General features: G+C 41.0%; 1 protein-coding gene across 1 annotated transcript in view; it reads left to right on the forward strand.

Moving 5' to 3' along the window:
- The window catches only part of GALNT8 (polypeptide N-acetylgalactosaminyltransferase 8), a 49,440-nt gene extending 30,349 nt beyond the window's left edge, over nt 1-19,091 (forward strand). The window contains exons 8-11 of the mRNA XM_066368614.1: nt 2,714-2,851; nt 3,378-3,473; nt 4,828-4,995; nt 18,839-19,091. Coding sequence (XP_066224711.1) covers nt 2,714-2,851; nt 3,378-3,473; nt 4,828-4,995; nt 18,839-18,982 — 546 coding nt within the window. The 3' untranslated portion in view covers nt 18,983-19,091. The remainder of the gene's footprint in view (nt 1-2,713; nt 2,852-3,377; nt 3,474-4,827; nt 4,996-18,838) is intronic.
- Nucleotides 19,092-20,072: the final 981 nt, after the last annotated feature.

Below are 20,072 nucleotides of genomic sequence, written 5' to 3' on the forward strand. Positions count from 1 at the left end.
GTTGTTGCAATAGTGAAGAGGATCGTTTCCTTAATTTTTCTTTTTGACAGTTTATTGTTGGTATATAAAAATGCCAGTGATTTCTGAATATTAATTTTATATTCTGTCACCTAGCCAAATTTATTTATCAGCTCTAGTACTGTTTTGGCTGAGACTTTATGGTTTTCTATGTACAGTATCATGTCATCTGCAGATAATGACAGTTTTACTTTTTCTTTTCCAGCTTGGATGCCTTTTATTTCTTCTTGTCTGATTTCTGTGGCTAGCACTTCCAGAACTATGTTAAATAAGAGTTGTGAAAGGAGGCCACCCCTGTCTTGTTCCTGATCTTAAGGGAATTGTTTTTAACATTTGCACATTGAGTATGATGTTGGCTGTGGGTTTGTCATAGATGGTCTTTATCATGTTGAGGTATGTTCCCTGTATTCCCACTTTGCTGAGAGTTTTGATTATAAATGGGTGCTGAATTTTATCAAATGCTTTTTCTTCATTTACTGATATGTTCATATGATTTTCATTCTTCATTTTGTTTATATGATGAATCACATTTATTGATTTGTGAATATTTTACTAGCCTTTCTTCCCTGGAAAAAATCCCACTTGATCATGATGTATGATCTTTTTCATGTATTACTGGATCTGGTTTGCTAATAATATCTTGTTGAGAATTTGAACATCTATGTTTATCAGGGATATTATTGGCCTATAATTTTATTTCTTTGTAGTGTCTTTATCTGGTTTTGGAATTAGGATAATGCTTGTCTAATAAAATGAGCTTGGAAGTCTTCCCACCTCTTGAATTTTTGGAACTAGCTTGAGAAAGATAGGTGTTAGTTCTTTGAATGTTTGGTAAAATTTACCTGTGAAGCCATCTGGTCCAGGACTTTTGTTTGCTGGGAGTTTTTAATAACTTTCAATTTCAGTTGTTATAATTGGTCTGCTTAGGTTTTCTCATTCTTCCAGATTCAGTTTTGGAAGATTGTATGTTTCTAAGAATTAACTCATTTCACCTAGGTTGTCCAATTTTTTGGCATATAGATCTTCATAGTATTTTCTTACAATCCTTTGTATTTCTGTGATGTCAGTCATTAATTCTCTTCTTTAATTTTAAATTTTATTTATTTAGGTCTTTTCTTTTTTTTTCTCGATGAGGTTAAAGATTCATCAATCTTATTTATCTTTTCAACAAACCAACTCTTGGTTTTATTAATCTTGTGTGTGTGTGTTTAGCATCTATGTCATTTATTTCCACTCTTGTATTATTATTTTCTTCTTTCTACTTCCTCTGGGCTTTATTTGTTCTTTTTCTAGTTCTTTTAGGTGCAGGGTTGATTATTTATTTGAGCTTTCTCATGCTTCTTCAGGTAGGCCTGTAATGCTATGAACTTCCCTCTCAGGACTGCTTTCACTGTGTCCCATAGATTTTGGATTGTTTTATGTTCATTTTTCATTGTTTCAAGGAAAATTTTTTATTTCTTCCTTGAGCTCATTGTTAATCCATTCATTACTTAATAGCATGCTATTTAGCCTCCAAGTGTTTGAATGTTTTTCAGATTTTTCTATTATAGTTAATTTCTAGTTTCATGCCATTGTGGTCAGAGAAGATGCTTGATATGATTCCAATATTCTTAAATTTATTAAGACTTGTTTTGTGTCTTAACATATGGTCTATCCTAGAGAATGTAACATGAGCACTTGAAAAGAATGTATATTCTGCTGCTTTGGGGTAAAATGTTCTGAAGATACCAATTAAATTCAATTGATAGTGTATCATTTAAGGTCACTGTTTCTTTGTTAATTTTCTGTCTGGAGGATCTATCCATTGATGTTAGTGGGGCATTAACATTTCTTACTATTATAGAATTGCTGTCAATCTTACCCTTTATGTCCATCAAAATCTGCTTTATATATTTAGGTGCTCCTATATTGGGTGCATAAATATTTACCATGATTATATCCTCCTGTTGGATTGCTCCCTTTATCATTATATAGTAACCATCTTTGTCCTTTACTATAGCCTTTTTTTTAAAGGCTATTTTGTCAGATATAAATAAGTATTGCCACCCCAGTTTTTCTTTTTTTCATTTCCATTTGCATGAAATACTTTTTTCCATTCCTTCACTTTCAGTCTGTGTGTATTTTTTGTTCTGAGGTGGATCTCTTATAGACAGTATATATACAGGTTTTGTTTTCTTATCTGTGCAGCTGCCCTGTGTCTTTTGATTGGTGCATTTAATCTATTTATGTTTAAGGTTATTATTGATATGTACTTATTTATTGCCATTTTATTCTTGAAACCTATCATCCTCTTTCTCTTGATTTTTGTCTCCCTTTCCTCTTCTTATAGCAGGCCCTTTAACATTTCTTGTAGTACTTAACCTCCAAATCCTGATGCAAGAATATTCCTTTTGAAAGCCTTTTCTGACCATCATGAATAGTATTTTTAACTTATTGATGTAAATACTACCTCTAATAGGAGCAGTCTGTGCCAGCTTGCTAATGATGAGAAATAAAGCTGAGTGATCTCACTACACAGGCCTTGCAAGTGCCTTTGAAACCTAGGGTTTGATTTTTTTCACTTTCCCTGGAAAACTATAAATTATCAAGGTTATTTAAAGGCCATCAGAAACATACCCAGTTCCCTCAGGTATCATCCATACCCTTTGGTGGAGTCAGGGATGTTACACTGAAACTCTCCATGTTTCATTCACAGACCTCTGGAATTGATTATGGAGATATTTCTTCCAGAAGAGCACTCCGGGAGAAACTGAAATGTAAAACTTTTGACTGGTACCTGAAAAACGTTTATCCGATCCTGAAGCCAGTTCACAACATTGTGGGTTATGGAGAAGTACGTATTATAAAACTACATTTCAGATTTTAAATATTTGACTGTAACACACAATGAAACCTGAATCACATGACTACTCAGAAAAGGATTCCAAACCCATCCTGCCCAAGAGTCCCTTCTCATCCCTAACTCTGTCCTCAGCTTTATGCCGCTGGACCCTCTTGGCTTCCTCTTATCTCTTGCTCCTCAGTCCCCATCTCTGCTCCTTCTCTCAGCCTCTGGTTTCCTACTTGGCAAACTGCAGTCCTGGCTCTGGCCCTCCCAGTTTTGGCCTCGCCCACCTGAACACCCGTAAGAGCCCCTTCTCTGTACGTGCTGTTGGGTGTTCCCAGGAAATGAGCATCACAGCAGTCCCTGAATTTGTCTAGCGATTAGGAAATTGCTGACAGGATACCAAACTGCCAGTCCCTTTGGCTGGTAACTGCTGGCCCCCTTGGACTACAGGAGAAAATGCATGGGCTGGACAGGTTGGGGGCCCTTTCTCTGACTCGTTCCAACAGTGTTGTCCCATGTTTTTCCCCTTCAGATGAAAAACTCATTGGCAGGAAATATGTGCCTGGATCAGGGGCCTATTCCAGGGAACACCCCCATCATGCATTCCTGTCATGGATACAGTTCACAGGTACCTTTCAGAATCTTCTTTGCCCAGACAGGATGAGTCTGCTGAGGCTCAACCCCAACAACCTTTGGCAGGTTTGGACTCAGTGTTAGATGATGGGGAGGCAGGAGCTGAGAATCGAGGTAATGAGTCATGGTGAAACCCAAACCTGTACTTATAACTGAGTGCTTCCAAGTTCATTCAAAAAGTTATGGCAAGCCTGACCAGGTGGTGGCACAGTGGATAGACCATTGAACTGGAATGCAGAAGACCCAGGTTCTCGACCCTGAGGTCGCCAGCTTGAGCACAGGCTCATCTGGTTTGAGCAAAGCTCACCAGCTTGGACCCAAGGTCACTAGCTTGAGCAAGGGGTTACTCGGCCTACTGTAGCCCGCGGTCAAGGCACATATGAGAAAGCAATCAATGAACAACTAAAGTGTCACAACGTGCAATGAAAAACTAATGATTGATGCTTCTCATCTCTCCGTTCCTGTCTGTCTGTCCCTGTCTATCCCTCTCTCTGTCTCTGGAAAAAAAAAGTCATGGCAAGACGGTTCTATTTCAGATACGAGTAGAAAGGTAGAAAGGATTGATCTGCTGCATTCATTCTCCATGGTAATATTTTCACTGACAATAACCCTCCATCCTTTTTTAATCCTTGTCCCACTGCTGGCCTCCACCCTTGCGCCACTCCTTGTGTACCTGAAAGGCGGAAGGTGGACAACGGACACTGCCTGTGGCTTCTTCTGTAGAGAAGGACACAGAGAGTAGACAGGCTGAATGGAAGTCCCTCCTGGGGATAGAAGGGATCTGGCATCAAGTCAAAGGTGTAATCAGGGGACTCTTCTCTCTTGAGACTACTCACATCTGTCACGTTACTTTGCACATTGCCCTCACAGGAGCCTTTTGAGGGATGCAGGATAGAAAGCATTTCCATTTGATGAATGAAAAAAGAAAAAACAAATACCTGTGACAAAAACAACTTACTTTTCAAAGTCACTGAACAAGGCAGGGTCAGACTGAGAATCTGAAACATTTCCTGGCAACAACATAGCTGAGGCTTGCAGTGACACTTTATAAAATTCAATTGTGAGGTCCCCACCCAAAGATAAGCTTCCTCACCCATGTGAGCCATGATTCTGTTGGGCTCCCTGTAGGGAGGAAGCCGGCTAGAGCTCCCTTCTCATGCCTCGTCTTCTTCCTGAAATCAACTGGGGGTGGAGAAAAGAAGCAGATGGTACTTTTTGTTACCCAAGAAAGTCAGTGTTCCCCATGGTGACTGAGTGTCTGGGGACTCAGGAGCAGTCTTTATGCCCATGATATGGTGCAGGGCCTCTCGGCTGCCTGTGCCCACAGCACAGCCCTTTGCTGTTTGCAGCATGTTTACTATCACCTGACTGGGGAGCTCTATGTGGGACCACTGATCGCAGAGGCAGGGGCTGACGATCGCTGCCTGACGGACCCCGGCAGTGGGGAGAAGCCCACTTTGGAGCCATGTTCCAAGGCAGCCCAAAACAGACTGCACATCTATTGGGATTATAAACAGGTGAGTCACATACTTTAAAAAGATAGACATATTGAAATAGAACCTGAGAGGTTCAGGTTTGATCTGATAGTGCTTTAGAAAGATTCATTTTGTGGCAGTATTCAGGGAAAGCACTAGAAACAGGGAACTGGGCATGAAATGCTGAGTCTTTTGAAGGAAAGAAATATGGAATCTGTTTTAGCTTCACAGTGAAGAGTTGGGTTCAAAGCATGGTTCAGTCACATTAGGAATTTTGTTATCTTCTCTGAGACTCAGTTTCAGCATCTATAAAATGGAGATGATAATATCAATGTTATGGGTTGGGAGGATTAAATGAGATAATGTGTGTAAATCATCTAAACATAGTGCCTGGCACATAGTACTCGATAAATATTAGCCATTGTGATCAGTGTTATTATTAATGACAATCAGAGAGTCTGGAGCACTGGGCTGACACCTGACAGGGACTATATTGAAGTCCTGACTTTAACTTCAACGTCAATTGACCAAGAACGTGGTGGAGGGAATCTGGCAGAATTTACGTGACAATGACATGAGGAACATGGTTGACCACTGACTATGTGTGAATTTACTGTGCAATAAGGCTGCATTAAGCCACACCAGCAGCAATGTTATGTCCTGATGGAGGGAGGCAGTGCTTTGTCTATGAACACACCTCTGAGCATGTTGTTATAGTAGTAGGTTCAGGAGCCACTTCTCAAAAGACATGGACAATCTAACTCTGTAATTCCTAACTTAAAGCTAATAACTTCTTTGAGAACCCTATGTAAGCTATGAATTGTCTGCAGAAAACATGCATATGTACACATGTGCACAATTTTTCTTACAATTTCAGAGGGGTTTTGAATCTAGGCAAAGTTTCTCTAAACTAGACAAATCAGTGAGAAAGAGAGTAAGTCCTGTCTTCTCACTCTAAGCCCCAACTGTACTGAAAGACATGTAATTCTATGAAAGGCCAGGCTCCCTCCGATCTCAGGCACCTTTGTAGGTGTTGTTGCCTCTCCTCCAACCTCTTCACCAGGCCAAATGCAGAGTATTCCTCTGGATTCTCTATGTGTTGTCAGAGCCCCTCTTATAGACCTTGTCTCATTCTCTCCTTTAATGGCCTGCTCGTGTGCTTCTTATCATCACTAGACTGTAGGCTAGGGGCAGGGTCTGGGTTTCGTTTGCTGTTTTTTCTCTAGCATCTAATGCAGTGCCTGAAACAAGGCAGGCATTCAGGAAATGGTTGCAGACAAATAAAAGATTGGCAGACGTGAAGGCATTGTCTAGAGGAGAGGCAGATCTAGAGAAAAGACTCATGAGAAAAAGGAGGTAGACTAGTTCAATGTCTACAGAAGGGCAGGATCAAGACCAGTTGTTGGAGATCAAGGAGTTTGACTTGACAATAATAGGAAGGGGGAAGAATTTCTAACAGTCTAATGGCTTAAGTTGTCCTACAAAAGAATGGGCTGCCTGGCAGGGTGGTGAGCTCTCTGTCAATGATAGTCACCAAGCAAAGCATGACATCTGGCAGACCTCCTGTAGTTAATGTGAGGTTTTTTTTTTTTAATTTGTTTTTTTTTTTGTATTTTTCTGAAGCTGGAAACGGGGGGAGACAGTCAGACAGACTCCCGCATGCGCCCGACCAGGATCCACCCTGCATGCCCACCAGGGAGGACGCTCTGCCCATCAGGGGACGATGCTCTGCCCCTCCAGGGGGTGGCTCTGCCGCGACCAGAGCCACTCTAGCATCTGGGGCAGCCGAGGAGCCATCCCCAGCTCCCGGGCCATCTTTGCTCCAATGGAGCCTTGGCTGCGGGAGGGGAAGAGAGAGACAGAGAGGAAGGGGGGGGGGGGTGGAGAAGCAAATGGGCGCTTCTCCTATGTGCCCTGGCCGGGAATTAAACCCGGGTCCCCTGCACATCAGGCCAACGCTCTACTGCTGAGCCAACCAGCCAGGGCTGTAGATGCTCTTTATCAATGGAAATAATTTCCCTTTGTTTCTAATTTTTTTAATAAATAAATATTTATTAATGTTAATGGCATGACATCAATAAATCAGGGTACATATATTCAAAGAAAACATGTCCAGGTTATATTATCATTCAATTATGTTGCATACCCATCACTCAAAGCCAGATTGTCCTCCTTCAACCTCTATCTAGTTTTCTTTGTGCCCCTCCCCCTCCCCCTCCTTCCCTCCCATGCCCCCCCACCTCCAGTAACCACTACACTCTTGTCCATGTCTCTTAGTCTCGTTTTTATGTCCCACCAATGTATATAATCATGTAGTTCTTGTTTTTTTCTGATTTACTTATTTCACTCCGTATAATGTTATCAAGATCCCACCATTTTGTTGTAAATGATCTGATATCATCATTTCTTATGGCTGAGTAGTATTCCATAGTGTATATGTGCCACATCTTCTTTATCCAGTCATCTATTGAAGGGCTTTTTGGTTGTTTCCGTGTCCTGGCCACTGTGAACAATGCTGCAATGAACTTGGGGTTACATGTGTCTTTACGTATCAATGTTTCTGAGTTTTTGGGGTATATACCCAGTCGAGGGATTGCTGGGTCATAAGGTAGTTCTATTTTCAGTTTTTTGAGGAACCACCATACTTTCATTCCCACCAACAGTGTATGAGGGTTCCTTTTTCTCCACAGCCTCTCCAACTTTTGCTATTATCTGTCTTGCTAATAATAGCTAATCTAACAGGGGTGAGGTGGTATCTCATTGCAGTTTTGATTTGCATTTCTCTAATAGCTAAAGAAGATGAGCATCTTTTCATATATCTGTTGGCCATTTGTATTTCTTCCTGGGAGAAGTATCTGTTCATATCCTCTTCCCATTTTTTTTATTGGATTGTTTGTTTGTTTGTTGTTGAGTTTTATGAGTTCTTTGTATATTTTGGATATTAGGCCCTTATCTGAGCTGTTGTTTGAAAATATTTCCCATTTAGTTGGATTTCTGTTTATTTTGTTATCAGTTTCTCTTGCTGAGCAAAAACTTCTTAGTCTGATGTAGTCCCATTCATTAATTTTTTGCCTTCACTTCTCTTGCCTTTGGAGTCAAATTCATAAAATGCTCTTTAAAACCCAGGTCCATGAGTTGAGTACCTATGTCTTCTTCTATGTACTTTATTGTTTCAGGTATTATATTTAGGTCTTTGATCCATTTTGAATTAATTTTAGTACAAGGGGACAAGCTGTAGTCGAGTTTCATTCTTTTGCATGTGGCTTTCCAGTTTTCCCAGCACCATTTGTTGAAGAAGCTTTCTTTTCTCCATTGTGTGTTGTTGCCCCTTTATTGAAAATTATTTGGCCATATATATGTGGTTTTATTTCTGGAATTTCTATTCTGTTCCATTGGTCTGAGTGTCTATTTTTCTGCCAATACCATGCTGTTTTGATTGTCATGGCCCTATAATATAGTTTGAAGTCAGGTATTGTAATGCCCCCAGCTTCATTCTTTTTTCTTAGGATTGCTTTGGCTATTTGGGGTATTTTACAGTTTCATATAAATCTGATTATTTTTTGTTCCATTTCTTTAAAGAATGTCATAGGAATTTTGATGGGAATTGCATTAAATTTATAAATTGCTTTGGGTAATATGGCCATTTTGATTATATTTATTCTTTCTATCCACGAACAAGGAATATTTTTCAATCTCATTGTATCTTTTTCGATTTCCCTTAACAATGCTTTGTAGTTTTTGTTATATAGGTCCTTTACATTCTTTGTTATGTTTATTCCTAGGTATTTTATTTTATTTTATTATATTTATTTATTTATTTATTTATTTATTTATTTGTATTTTTCTGAAGCTGGAAACGGGGTGACACAGTCAGACAGACTCCCGCATGCGCCCGACCGGGATCCACCCGGTATGCCCACCAGGGGCGACACTCTGCCCACCAGTGGGCGATGCTCTGCCACTCCGGGGCGTCGCTCTGTTGCAACCAGAGCCACTCCAGCGCCTGGTGCAGAGGCCAAGGAGCCATTCCCAGCGCCCGGGCCATCTTTGCTCCAATAGAGCCTCGCTGCGGGAGGGAAAGAGAGAGACAGAGAAGAAGAAGAGGGGGAGGGGTGGAAAAGCAGATGGGTGCTTCTCCTGTGTGCCCTGGCCGGGAATCGAACCAGCGACTTCTGCACGCCAGGCTGACGCTCTACCACTGAGCCAACCGGCCAGGGCCGGTATTTTATTTTTTTGGTTGCAATCGTGAAGGGGATTGTTTTTTTGAGTTCGTTTTCTAATATTTCATTGTTGGCGTATAGAAAGGCTATTGACTCTTGTAGGTTAATTTTGTATCCTGCGACCTTACTGTATTGGCTCATTGTTTCTAGTAATCTTTTTGTGGAGTCTTTGGGATTTTCGATGTATAGGATCATATCATCTGCAAAAAGTGATATCTTTACTTCTTCTTTTCCGATATGGATGCCTTTTATTTCTTTTTCTTGTCTGATTGCTCTGGCCAGAACTTCTAGCACCACGTTAAATAAGAGTGGAGAGAGTGGACAACCCTGTCTTGTTCCTGATTTAAGGTGGAAAGTCCTCAGTTTTATGCCATTTAATATGATGTTGGCTGATGGTTTATCATATATGGCCTTTATCATTTTGAGATATTTTCCTTCTATACCCATTTTGTTGAGAGTCTTAAACATAAACTTGTGTTGTATTTTATCGAATGCCTTTTCTGCATCTATTGATAAGATCATGTGGTTTTTGTTCTCTGTTTTGTTGATATGGTGTATTACGTTAACCGTTTTATGTATGTTGAACCATCCTTGAGATTCTGGGATGAATCCCACTTGATCATGATGTATTATTTTTTTAATATGTTGTTGTATTCGATTTGCTAGTATTTTGTTTAGTATTTTAGCATCTGTATTCATTAGAGATATTGGTCTGTAGTTTTCTTTTTTTGGGCCGTCCTTGCCAGGTTTCGGTATGAGGGTTATGTTGGCCTCATAAAATGTGTTTGGAAGTATTGCTTCTTCTTCAATTTTTTGGAAGACTTTCAGTAGAATAGGAACCAGGTCTTCTTTGAATGTTTGATAGAGTTCACTAGTATAGCCGTCTGGGCCTGGACTTTTATTTTTGGGGAGGTTTTTAATGTTTTTTTTCTATTTCTTCTCTACTAATAGGTCTGTTTAGGCTTTCTGCTTCTTCTTGACTCAGTCTAGGAAGGTTTTATTGTTCTAGGAATTTATCCATTTCTTCTAGGTTGTTGAATTTAGTGGCATAAAGTTTTTCATAGTATTCTACAATAATTCTTTGTATATCTATGATGTCCATGGTGATTTTTCCTCTTTCATTTTGGATTTTGTTTATATGAGTCTTTTCTCTTTTTTCCTTGTTAAGTCTTGCCAGGGGTTTGTCAATTTTGTTGATCTTTTCAAAGAACCAGCTCCTTGTTCTATTAATTTTTTCTATAGTTTTTCTGTTCTCTAATTCATTTATTTCTGCTCTGGTTTTTATTATCTCCTTTCTTCGGCTGGTTTTGGGTTGTTTTTGTTCTTCTTTTTCCAGTTCCTTAGGTGTGAAGTTAAGTTGGTTCACTTGGGCTCTGTCTTGTTTGTTCATATATGCCTGAAGTGATATGAACTTCCCTCGTATCACTGCTTTTGCTGCATCCCAGAGATTCTGATAGGTCATATTGTCATTTTCATTTGTCTGTGTATATATCTTTTGATCTCTGCGCTTATTTCTTCTTTGACCCATTCATTTTTTAAAAGTATGTTGTTTAGTTTCTACATTTTTGTTGGTGTTTTTTTTCCTCTTTTTTGCAGTTGAATTCTAGTTTCAAGGCTTTATGATCAGAAAATATGCTTGGTACAATTTCAATTTTTATGAATTTGCTGATGTTATTTTTATGGCCCAACATATTGTCAATTCTTGAGAATGTTCCATGTACACTAGAGAAAAATGTATACTCTGTCGCTTTGGGATGAAGTGTCCTGTAGATGTCTATCATATCCAGGTGCTCTAGTGTTTTGTTTAAGGCCACTATATCTTTATGGATTTTCTGTTTGGATGACTGATCTAGAGCCATCAGCAGTGTACTGAGGTCTCAAAGTATGATTATATTTTTGTCAGTTTTTGTTTTAAGGTCAATAAGTAGCTATCTTATATATTTTGGTGCTCCTTGGTTTGGTGTATATATATTAAGTATTGCTATGTCTTCTTGATTCAGTGTCCCCTTAATCATTATGAAATGACCATTTTTGTTTCTGAGTACTTTTGCTGTCTAGTAGTCAGCATTATTAGATATGGGTATTGCTACACCTGCTTTTGTTTGGATGTTATTTGCTTGGAGTATTGTTTTCCAGCCTTTCACTTTGAATTTGTTTTTATCCTTGTTGCTTAGATGTGTTTCTTGTAGGCAGCATACAGTTGGAATTTCTTTTTTAATCCATTCTGCTACTCTGTGTCTTTTTATTGGTGAGTTTAATCCATTTATGTTTAGTGTAATTATTGACACTTGTGGGTTCCCTATTGCCATTTTATATATTGCTTTCTGTTAGTTTTGTATCTTGTTTGATTCTTCTCTTTTGTTTTTCTAACACTTGTTTTTGTTTGTTTGTATTCCATACTTCTTTCCTCTGTTGCTACCTTTTTTAAATCATGGCTTTTGTGGTGGTTTTTTCAAGGGTGGTTACCATTAAGTAATGAAATGGGTACCTATCATATTCCTTGTAGTACCTTTTTTTGCGAGTGTTTCTGCACTTCATTGTCTTTTGCTACTGTTAATCTCTGTCCTCTCCCCTTTTTTCCTTGCTTTTGTTGTCACAGTTTAAATTTGGTTTTATTGTGTTCATGGTGGAGTTTTTACTTGTGGTTTTGTTTTGTTTTGTTCTTTGGATCTGGTTGGAAAACCCCTTTTAGTATTTCCTGGAGTGGGGGTTTTCTGATGATAAATTTCCTCATCTTTTCTATATTTGTGAATGTTTTTATTTCTCCTTTTTACTTGAAGGATAACTTTGATGGGTATAGTATTCTTAGCTGAAAGTTCCTCTCTTTCAGGGCTTTAAATATTGGGGTCCACTCTCTTCTAGCTTATAGAGTTTCTCCTGAGAAATCTGATGATAATCTAATAGGCCTTCCTTTATATGTTGTATTCTTCTTTTCCCTGGCTGCCTTGAGAATTTTTTCTTTGTCATTGGTTTGTGCCATTTTCATTATGATGTGCCTTGGAGTAGTTTTGTTGTGGTTAAGAAAACTCGGTGTTCTGTTTGCTTCTTGAATTTGAAGCTTTAGTTCTTTTCACAGGCTTGGGAAGTTCTCGTCTATTATTTGTTTGAATAAATTCTCCATTCCATTTTCTCTCTCTTCTCCCTCTGATATACCTATTATTCTTATGTTATTCTTTTTGATGGAGTCTGACAATTCCTGTAGGGCTTTCTCATTTTTAAAAATTTTTTAGTCTCTTCTTCTCTCTGTTGTGCCTGAAGTTGCTTGTCTTCTATGTCACTAATCTTACCTTCTCTCTGGCTTGTTCTATTAGCTAAGCTTGTTACCTCATTTTTCAGTTCATGAATTGAGTTTTTCATCTCTGTTTGATTTGTTTTTATAGTTTCAATTTCCTTGGTAATATATTCTTTGTGTTCGTTGAGTTGTTTTCTGAGCTTCCTAAATTGCCTTTCTGTGTTTTCTTGTATATCTCTGAGTATTTTTAGGATTTCTATTTGAAATTCTTTGTCATTTAGCTCCAAGGTTTCCAATATATTAAATTTTTTCTCCATAGATTTTTTCCACATCTATCTGTGTTACTTCTCTTTCTTTTGTATCCATGATATTCAATTTCCTTTTTCTTAATGGCATCTGAGGGTGGTCTTGTTGATAGCACGTTGCCTTCAGGGTGTGGAACTCTTGGATGCTCTAAGGATATATTTTTATGTCTCTGGTTGATGAATTTGTTGAAATTTTGGGGAGATTTTTCAGTTCGTGTCCTCACGGCGCCATTTCTATGACGTCACTCCTGATTAATTTTCAAATGTTGATCTTGCTTTCTATGCCAGGAATAAATCACATTTAGTCATGGTGTATACCTTTTTTTCATACTTTGCTGAATTTGTTTTGCTGGTATTTTGTTGAAGATTTTTTTTGTCTAAGTTCATTAGAGATAATGGTCTACAACTTTTCTTCTTTATTTTGTACTGACTTTGGTTGTTTTGTTTTTTGTTGTTTTTTTTTTTTTTTTGACTTTGGTTTTAGTACTGGCCTTACAGAGTGAGTTAGAAGGTGTTTCCTCTTCCTATTGATAAAATTCATTCTTTTGACAAAACTTATAGAATAGTTTAGTTTCTGGAAGAGGCATTTTCTAGAAGAGATTTTCTGGAAGAGATTTTCTGAAATAGGTTATCTTAAACTGGCGTACAATATAGTACTGGAAATTTTAGACAATATAATCTTTCTTTAGATGTTTAGTATACTTCTGCAGTGAGACCTTCTGGGCCTTGAAAATTTTTTCCAGGAGCTTTTAAATCATGAATTAATTTTTAAAAATAGTACAGGAATATTCAGATGATTTGTTTTGAGTCTTTGTGATTATCTGTGATGATTGAGTTTTGGTGGTTTATATGTTTTTTGAGTAATTTGTCCTACTCTTCAAATTTATGAGTATAGAGTTATTTGTAGTGTTTTATTTATTTTTTTATTATTGAGATAAAATTGACTTATTATATTACATTAGTTTTAGGTGCACAACATAATATACATAGTTTATGTAGATATTGCAAAATGATCACCATGCACAATAAGTTTACTTAGCATCCATCATCACAGTTACAAAATTTTTTTTTGTTATAAGAACTTTTTTTTTTTTTTTTTCATTTTTCCGAAGCTGGAAACAGGGAGAGACAGTCAGACAGACTCCCGCATGCGCCCGACCGGGATCCACCCGGCACGCCCACCAGGGGCGACGCTCTGCCCACCAGGGGCGATGCTCTGCCCATCCTGGGCGTCGCCATGTTGCGGCCAGAGCCACTCTAGCACCTGAGGCAGAGGCCACAGAGCCATCCCCAGCGCCCGGGCCATCTTTGCTCCAATGGAGCCTTGGCTGCGGGAGGGGAAGAGAGAGACAGAGAGGAAAGCGCGGCGGAGGGGTGGAGAAGCAAATGGGTGCTTCTCCTGTGTGCCCTGGCTGGGAATCGAACCCGGGTCCTCTGCACACTAGGCCGACGCTCTACCGCTGAGCCAACCGGCCAGGGCCTGTTATAAGAACTTTTAAGATCTTCTTTCCTAGCAACTTTAAAGGGGATTTTAGAATTTAATAAAGTCCCTTAAATGTTGTAGACTATATTTATACATTTAATACATTAAATTTTCTTTCTTAAGAAATTTAATTATCTGACTTTAAATGATTCTTAAGTTCTCTTAAATGTTAAAAAATGTTTGCAATTTAGTAAAATGTCAACATAAAATCATAGATTTAATTATTCTTTTTTATTTTTCTTTTTTTTTTCTTTTTGCATTTTTCCGAAGCTGGAAACAGGGAGAGACAGTCAGACAGACTCCCGCATGCGCCCGACCGGGATCCACCCGGCACGCCCACCAGGGGCGAAGCCACCAGGGGGCGATGCTCTGCCCATCCTGGGCGTCGCCATGTTGCGACCAGAGCCACTCCAGCGCCTGAGGCAGAGGCCAAGGAGCCATCCCCAGCGCCCGGACCATCTTTGCTCCAATGGAGCCTTGGCTGTGGGAGGGGAAGAGAGAGACAGAGAGGAAAGCACGGCGGAGGGGTGGAGAAGCAAATGGGCGCTTCTCCTGTGTGCCCTGGCCGGGAATCGAACCCGGGTCCTCCGTATGCTAGGCCGACACTCTACCGCTGAGCCAACCGGCCAGGGCCTTAATTATTCAATTGACCATTTTAAACTTGGTAGAACAAGATTAATCTGTAAGACACTTTTTCTTAAACATGGCATGTACTTAAAAATAGTAATATACACAGAACCTTTAACAAATATTGTGAGTTTTATTCCTTTGACATTTATACTTTATTCTCTATCTCCTGGGAATGACATCCCATTTTGAGGGTTGCCATTTTAAGAGAATTTTGGAAGATTGCTTTCTTAGGTGCCTGAAGTTGCTGATAGAATACAGACTGGCTGGGGAGAGCTGCAGCTGCAGGACATCCCAGGGAGGTCTGCCCCTACTCTGATGTCCAGGCTGGTCCCTTGTCATGGTCACAGTGTCAAGAACCGCAAACGTTAGAGAGGGAGGCAACCGTGGATCTCATGGTGTTCCCTGACTTCTAAGTTAGTTTTACATTAATTCATCTATCTATGCTTTCCATAACTATCTTACCTCAATTCTTTCAGATATAGACATGACATTTGATTGAAAGTTGGGACCCTTTTGTGCTCTGTTTACTTTGTAGAAACAACATACACACTAATTCTACTAGAAAGTTACCAAAGATATATTCCAGAATTGAAAAGGGGCTGAAACTAGATAATCGCTTTGTTTTCTTCCAAATTGATGATTACCATTTTCAGTCCACTGGAGGAGATTATGACCTTTAAAGACCACAAGAGAGACAGACCCAGTGACTGAGAAGAGACCCAATGTAAAGAGATGGTGAATCTGAGATATCTGACCTCTGAGATGAGAAGCAGAGTTGAGAGTAGAGACACACCTGAACTTATGGAGAATGTGATGAAGGTCATCAGATGGAGTGATAGCTCAGGACATAGAGAATCTCTGAGGAAGGTAGTGAGAAGGAGGAGACCACTGTAGCCAGGGCTTGGGAAGAGGAAGAGACTTCTGGGGAGCACTCTTCCAAGTTGCTGGTGGGAATAGTTCTAGAAAATAATTTAGCTCTTTATAGGAAAAATCCTGATATCGATTAGAAGCCAAAAACTCATTATGCTCCTTTTAAAGGCACTAAATTCTCTTTTAAGACCATATCTTAATATATTTTTTTTGTATTTTTTCAAAGTGAGAAGCAGGGAGGCAGTCAGACAGACTCCCACATGCACCCAACTGGGATCCACCTGGCATGCCCACCAGAGGGCGATGCTCTGCCCAGCTGGGCCCTTGCTCCATTGCATCTGGAGCCATTATAGTGCCTGAGGCAGAGGCCACGCAGCCGTCTTCAGCGCCTGGGCCAACTTTGCTCCAATGGAGCCTTGGCTGTAGGAAGGGAAGAGAGAGATAGAGAGAAAGGAAAAGGGGAAGGGTGGAGAAACTGATGGGAGCTTCTCCTGTGTGCCCTGGCTGGAAATCAAACCCAGGACTTCCACATGCCGGGCGGATGCTCTACTACTGAGCCAACCAGCCAGGGCAAAACCATATCTTAATTTAAAGGATAATGTAGAATGTAGTTCAAGATTTATATTGAAAATATTTTAATATTTATCATAGCAAAATATTAGGAAAAATTAAATGTCCAACAGTAGGGGAGACTTTTGTTCATCTCTTGAGAACTGAATATTATATAGCTATTCAAACTATTTATTCTCAAAAATTAATGAAATTAGAAAATGCACATGATGTAATGTTAAATTTAAAGAACAGAATATAAAATTTCTATATACAATGTTATCCCATTGTGAGTGCTTCTAATCTTGAAAATAATATTTTCCACGTTTAAAAAAATAAGTACATACTCCTTTTGTAAAAGTGGAAGGGAAACAAAAACAGAAGATCTTTTAACAACTGGCAGCCCAACCCCCCCCCCCCCAATAAGAGCCAAAACACAAAACTATAAGACCCAGATGAACACAGTATAAAGCAAGTCAGAGTGTGAAGAGGGTGTCAGGAGCACTGCCAACGCACATGTTGCTTGGCAGCGACGAGAAAATAGATAAAACACCATTGGCTCTATCAGAAAGGTCATGCTAAATTATAATAGCCAAGATTCACCGAGCATATATTATGTACCAGGCACTGGGTTAAACGTGATCTAATTTAGTCTTTACATAAATTTTATAAGAGAAATATTATTATTAGTCCTACTTTACCAATGAAGTAACTAAAGCACAGAGAAGTCAAATAATAGTCCCAAATCACACAGCATAGTAGATGTTCAGGATTCAAAGGCAGAATCTCACCCATTGTTTGTTGTTGCCTTGCTGCTTAGGAAGTTTGCTTCTGAAAGGGAGAAAACACTGAATGTTGGTTTGAAAAGGAAGGTCGCGTGAAAGGCGGTTTTTCTCCCTTTGTCATATTAGAACATTTGGATGTATTTAAAATCATTGGAAAAGGAAGCTGCCAAGAGGGAGAAATAAAAGAAGGGTGTTAGACAGGAAGAGTGTTTTCCTTTGTCTATGTCAGGGTGGCTGGGCTCAGAGCACAGGGACGGCTGACAGAAGGGACAGAGGCAGGTCAGCTCCTTTGAGACTATCCACAAGCAGCACCCCAGGACCACTCATGGCATTTGGGGAAGGGGCTAGATTGACTGGAAGTGGGGTCTTCTGAAACGTGAAAAATGAAGGCATTTAGTGAAAGCAAGTGTCAGGGGTAAAGCGTGCTGAGGGGGTCTGGAGGAGTAGCAGTAAGGAGTAAGCCCGGTGCTGAGGCCAGACTGCTGTGGGCACAGTTGTGGGCCAGGCCCACCGCATTGGTGGCCCGTCTCCAGGAGCAGTGGGAGTGACAGGAGGAGTCCAAGACCTGAGAGAGCCACCCTGAATGCTGGTGCTGGAGGGAGGTACCGGGAGGAGGCAGGAGAGTCTATGGTGGCCAGGGGAAGTTGACTTTGGGGGAGTAGGTTGTTGGGAGCAGTTTGTAATTAGAAGAGAAGAGAAATAAGGAGGTGATGATGATTAAGGAGGGAGCAGGGATGTGAACGTAGAGCTGGTACCCTTCCTGTTGTTAAAATACTTGGTGGTTGGAAACCCGAGTTGGGACAGCAAGATGAGGGTTTCTTGTGAGACAAGTGGAGGCGATTAACCCTGGGGATGATAACAGAGGGAGAACAAAGTCACTCCTGCACGGAGGCAGATAGTCTGAGTCATTCCTGCCGAAAGGTGGAGAGGGTGTGGAGAGTGGGCGGACCGGGCTGGGGGAAGAGCGCAGGGCTAGGCCAGTGGCGTGCTCATCAAGTGAGCCTTGGAGATGAGGAAGAAAGAGCTGGGGGGGGGGGTGGAGTTGGCACATGGGAACAAGAGAAGGGTGACCCCTCCTCCCTCTCCCCCGTTAGAATGGGAGAGGCCTCTGCCTCAAGATGCCCAGTAAATATACGCCCCAATATTAGCCCTAATATTAACTTTAAACCCATTTTATAGATGAGGAAATTGAGACCTAGATTAGGTACTTTGCTGAAGGATGCTCTGTTTGTACATGGTGGAGCAGGGATTAAACCCAGACACTTTAGTTCTAAAGCCCACAATGTTCCTAGTGTAAACCCTAGTGAAACCCCCACACGGGAGAGGTAGGAAGTATCCTCCACAGAGTGGTGGAAAAAAATAGACTGAGGTTCTTGAATGTAACTCCTGCTCCTGTCCCACCACAGAGACTCACCGAGGAGGGAGGGAGAATCCCAGTAGGCTTCATGGCCTCAGAGGTGAAGACTTGAAAAGGAAGGTCAAGTAGAGAAGGGCCATGGCTCTCCAAGGTGCGTCATGTCCTGTCAGTTACATTGACCTGATGCCTCCTTCTCAGGAGAGGCAAGTGACAGCATCAGAACCCAGCACTGTGGTGCTCACTCCCAGATCTGTGTGAGCTTACCACTGGGCTAGCTGGGAAAGCACTAGTGACCTAACTCTACGTATTGCTTCCTTGTTCTCTGGATGACTTGCAGAGTGCTGTGGGACCCCTCCCGCAGTCTATGAACAGAGCAGGGAGGGAGAATAGGAGCAGGGGAGATGAGGCACTCTTAGGGCATTTTAATACCTTGATTGTCTCTCTTACCATGCAGGGAAGAGCCCTCAAAAACAGAGCCACCAAACGATGTCTGGAGGTAAAGAAGAGCAATTTAGGTTTCTACATGCCTGTGCTGCAGACCTGTACCGCACAGGCGTGGTCAGTCCAGCATACCGTCCGAAACTGGGGGTCCAACTGACACCAGTGATCCTTGGAGCCTAGATTGGGATACCAATTCTTGTCACTGAATGGCTTCTGCTCCCAATGCTGATCAGAGTGGAAGAGGGTGAGAGAGAAAATGTGCGTGTGTGTGTTTACCGTGACTTTAGCCTGTGACCCACAGAGTGTAGGGAGGTCTGTGCATGTGTCCGGGAGACCTGGCTGGGGAGAAGTTAGGAAACTACAACGCCTCACCCCCAGCTTCCCTTGGAAAGTCGTGATATAGATCAAATGCCATTCTTGGAAACTCCTTGAAATAGCCACCATCATCTGGCTTTCATGTAGGGGAGAGAACTAGGAGACTTCTCCCAACACTGTTTATGACAGAGACAGAGAGAGACAGAGAGAGGGACAGATAGGAACAGACAGACAGGAAGGGAGAGAGATGAGAAGCATCACTCTCCTGTGACACCTTAGTTGTTCACTGGTTGCTTTCTCATATGTGCCTTGACCAGGGCGCTACAGCAGAACGAGTGACTCCTTGCTCAAGCCAGTAACATTGGGCTCAAAATGCTGAGCCTTGCTCAAACCAGATGAGTCTACACTCAAGCTGGTGACCTTGGAGTTTTGAACCTGGGACCTCCGCATTCCAGTCTGACGTTCTATCCACTGTGCCACCGCCTGGTCAGGCTCCCGACACTGTTTAATCTTCATTCCTGACAACGACTCTCACCCTCTGTCCCACACCTCCTCCCAGCTCATCTGCTCAGAGACCCCACACCCCCTTGGCTCTGCCACATTGGAGAGGCCTGGTTAGATGCCCTCAATTCTCAAAAGGCATGTTCCTGCTCATCCTCTCTCTTTTCTGAGCTGTCCCGAAAGGTACAACAAATAGACTAGTAATCTTAAAAATTCCTCCAGTTATCCACTCACAGCTGTCTTACTGGGGCTACCCAACCTGTCCCATATCAACTAGGCTTCAGAGGCTGAGAATAGGAGAGAAGGTACTTCAGCTAAAGAGCTCTGTGCAGTGCAGAGAGAGTGGGAGAAACAGCCAAGCTATTTGAATCTTCCTCTAAGTAGTATGTAATATTGAATGGATTTAATTACTCATTGTCTTGTACAATCCC

Source organism: Saccopteryx leptura, chromosome 2 (assembly GCF_036850995.1).
Source record: "Saccopteryx leptura isolate mSacLep1 chromosome 2, mSacLep1_pri_phased_curated, whole genome shotgun sequence".
Classification (NCBI taxonomy): Eukaryota; Metazoa; Chordata; class Mammalia; order Chiroptera; family Emballonuridae; genus Saccopteryx; species Saccopteryx leptura.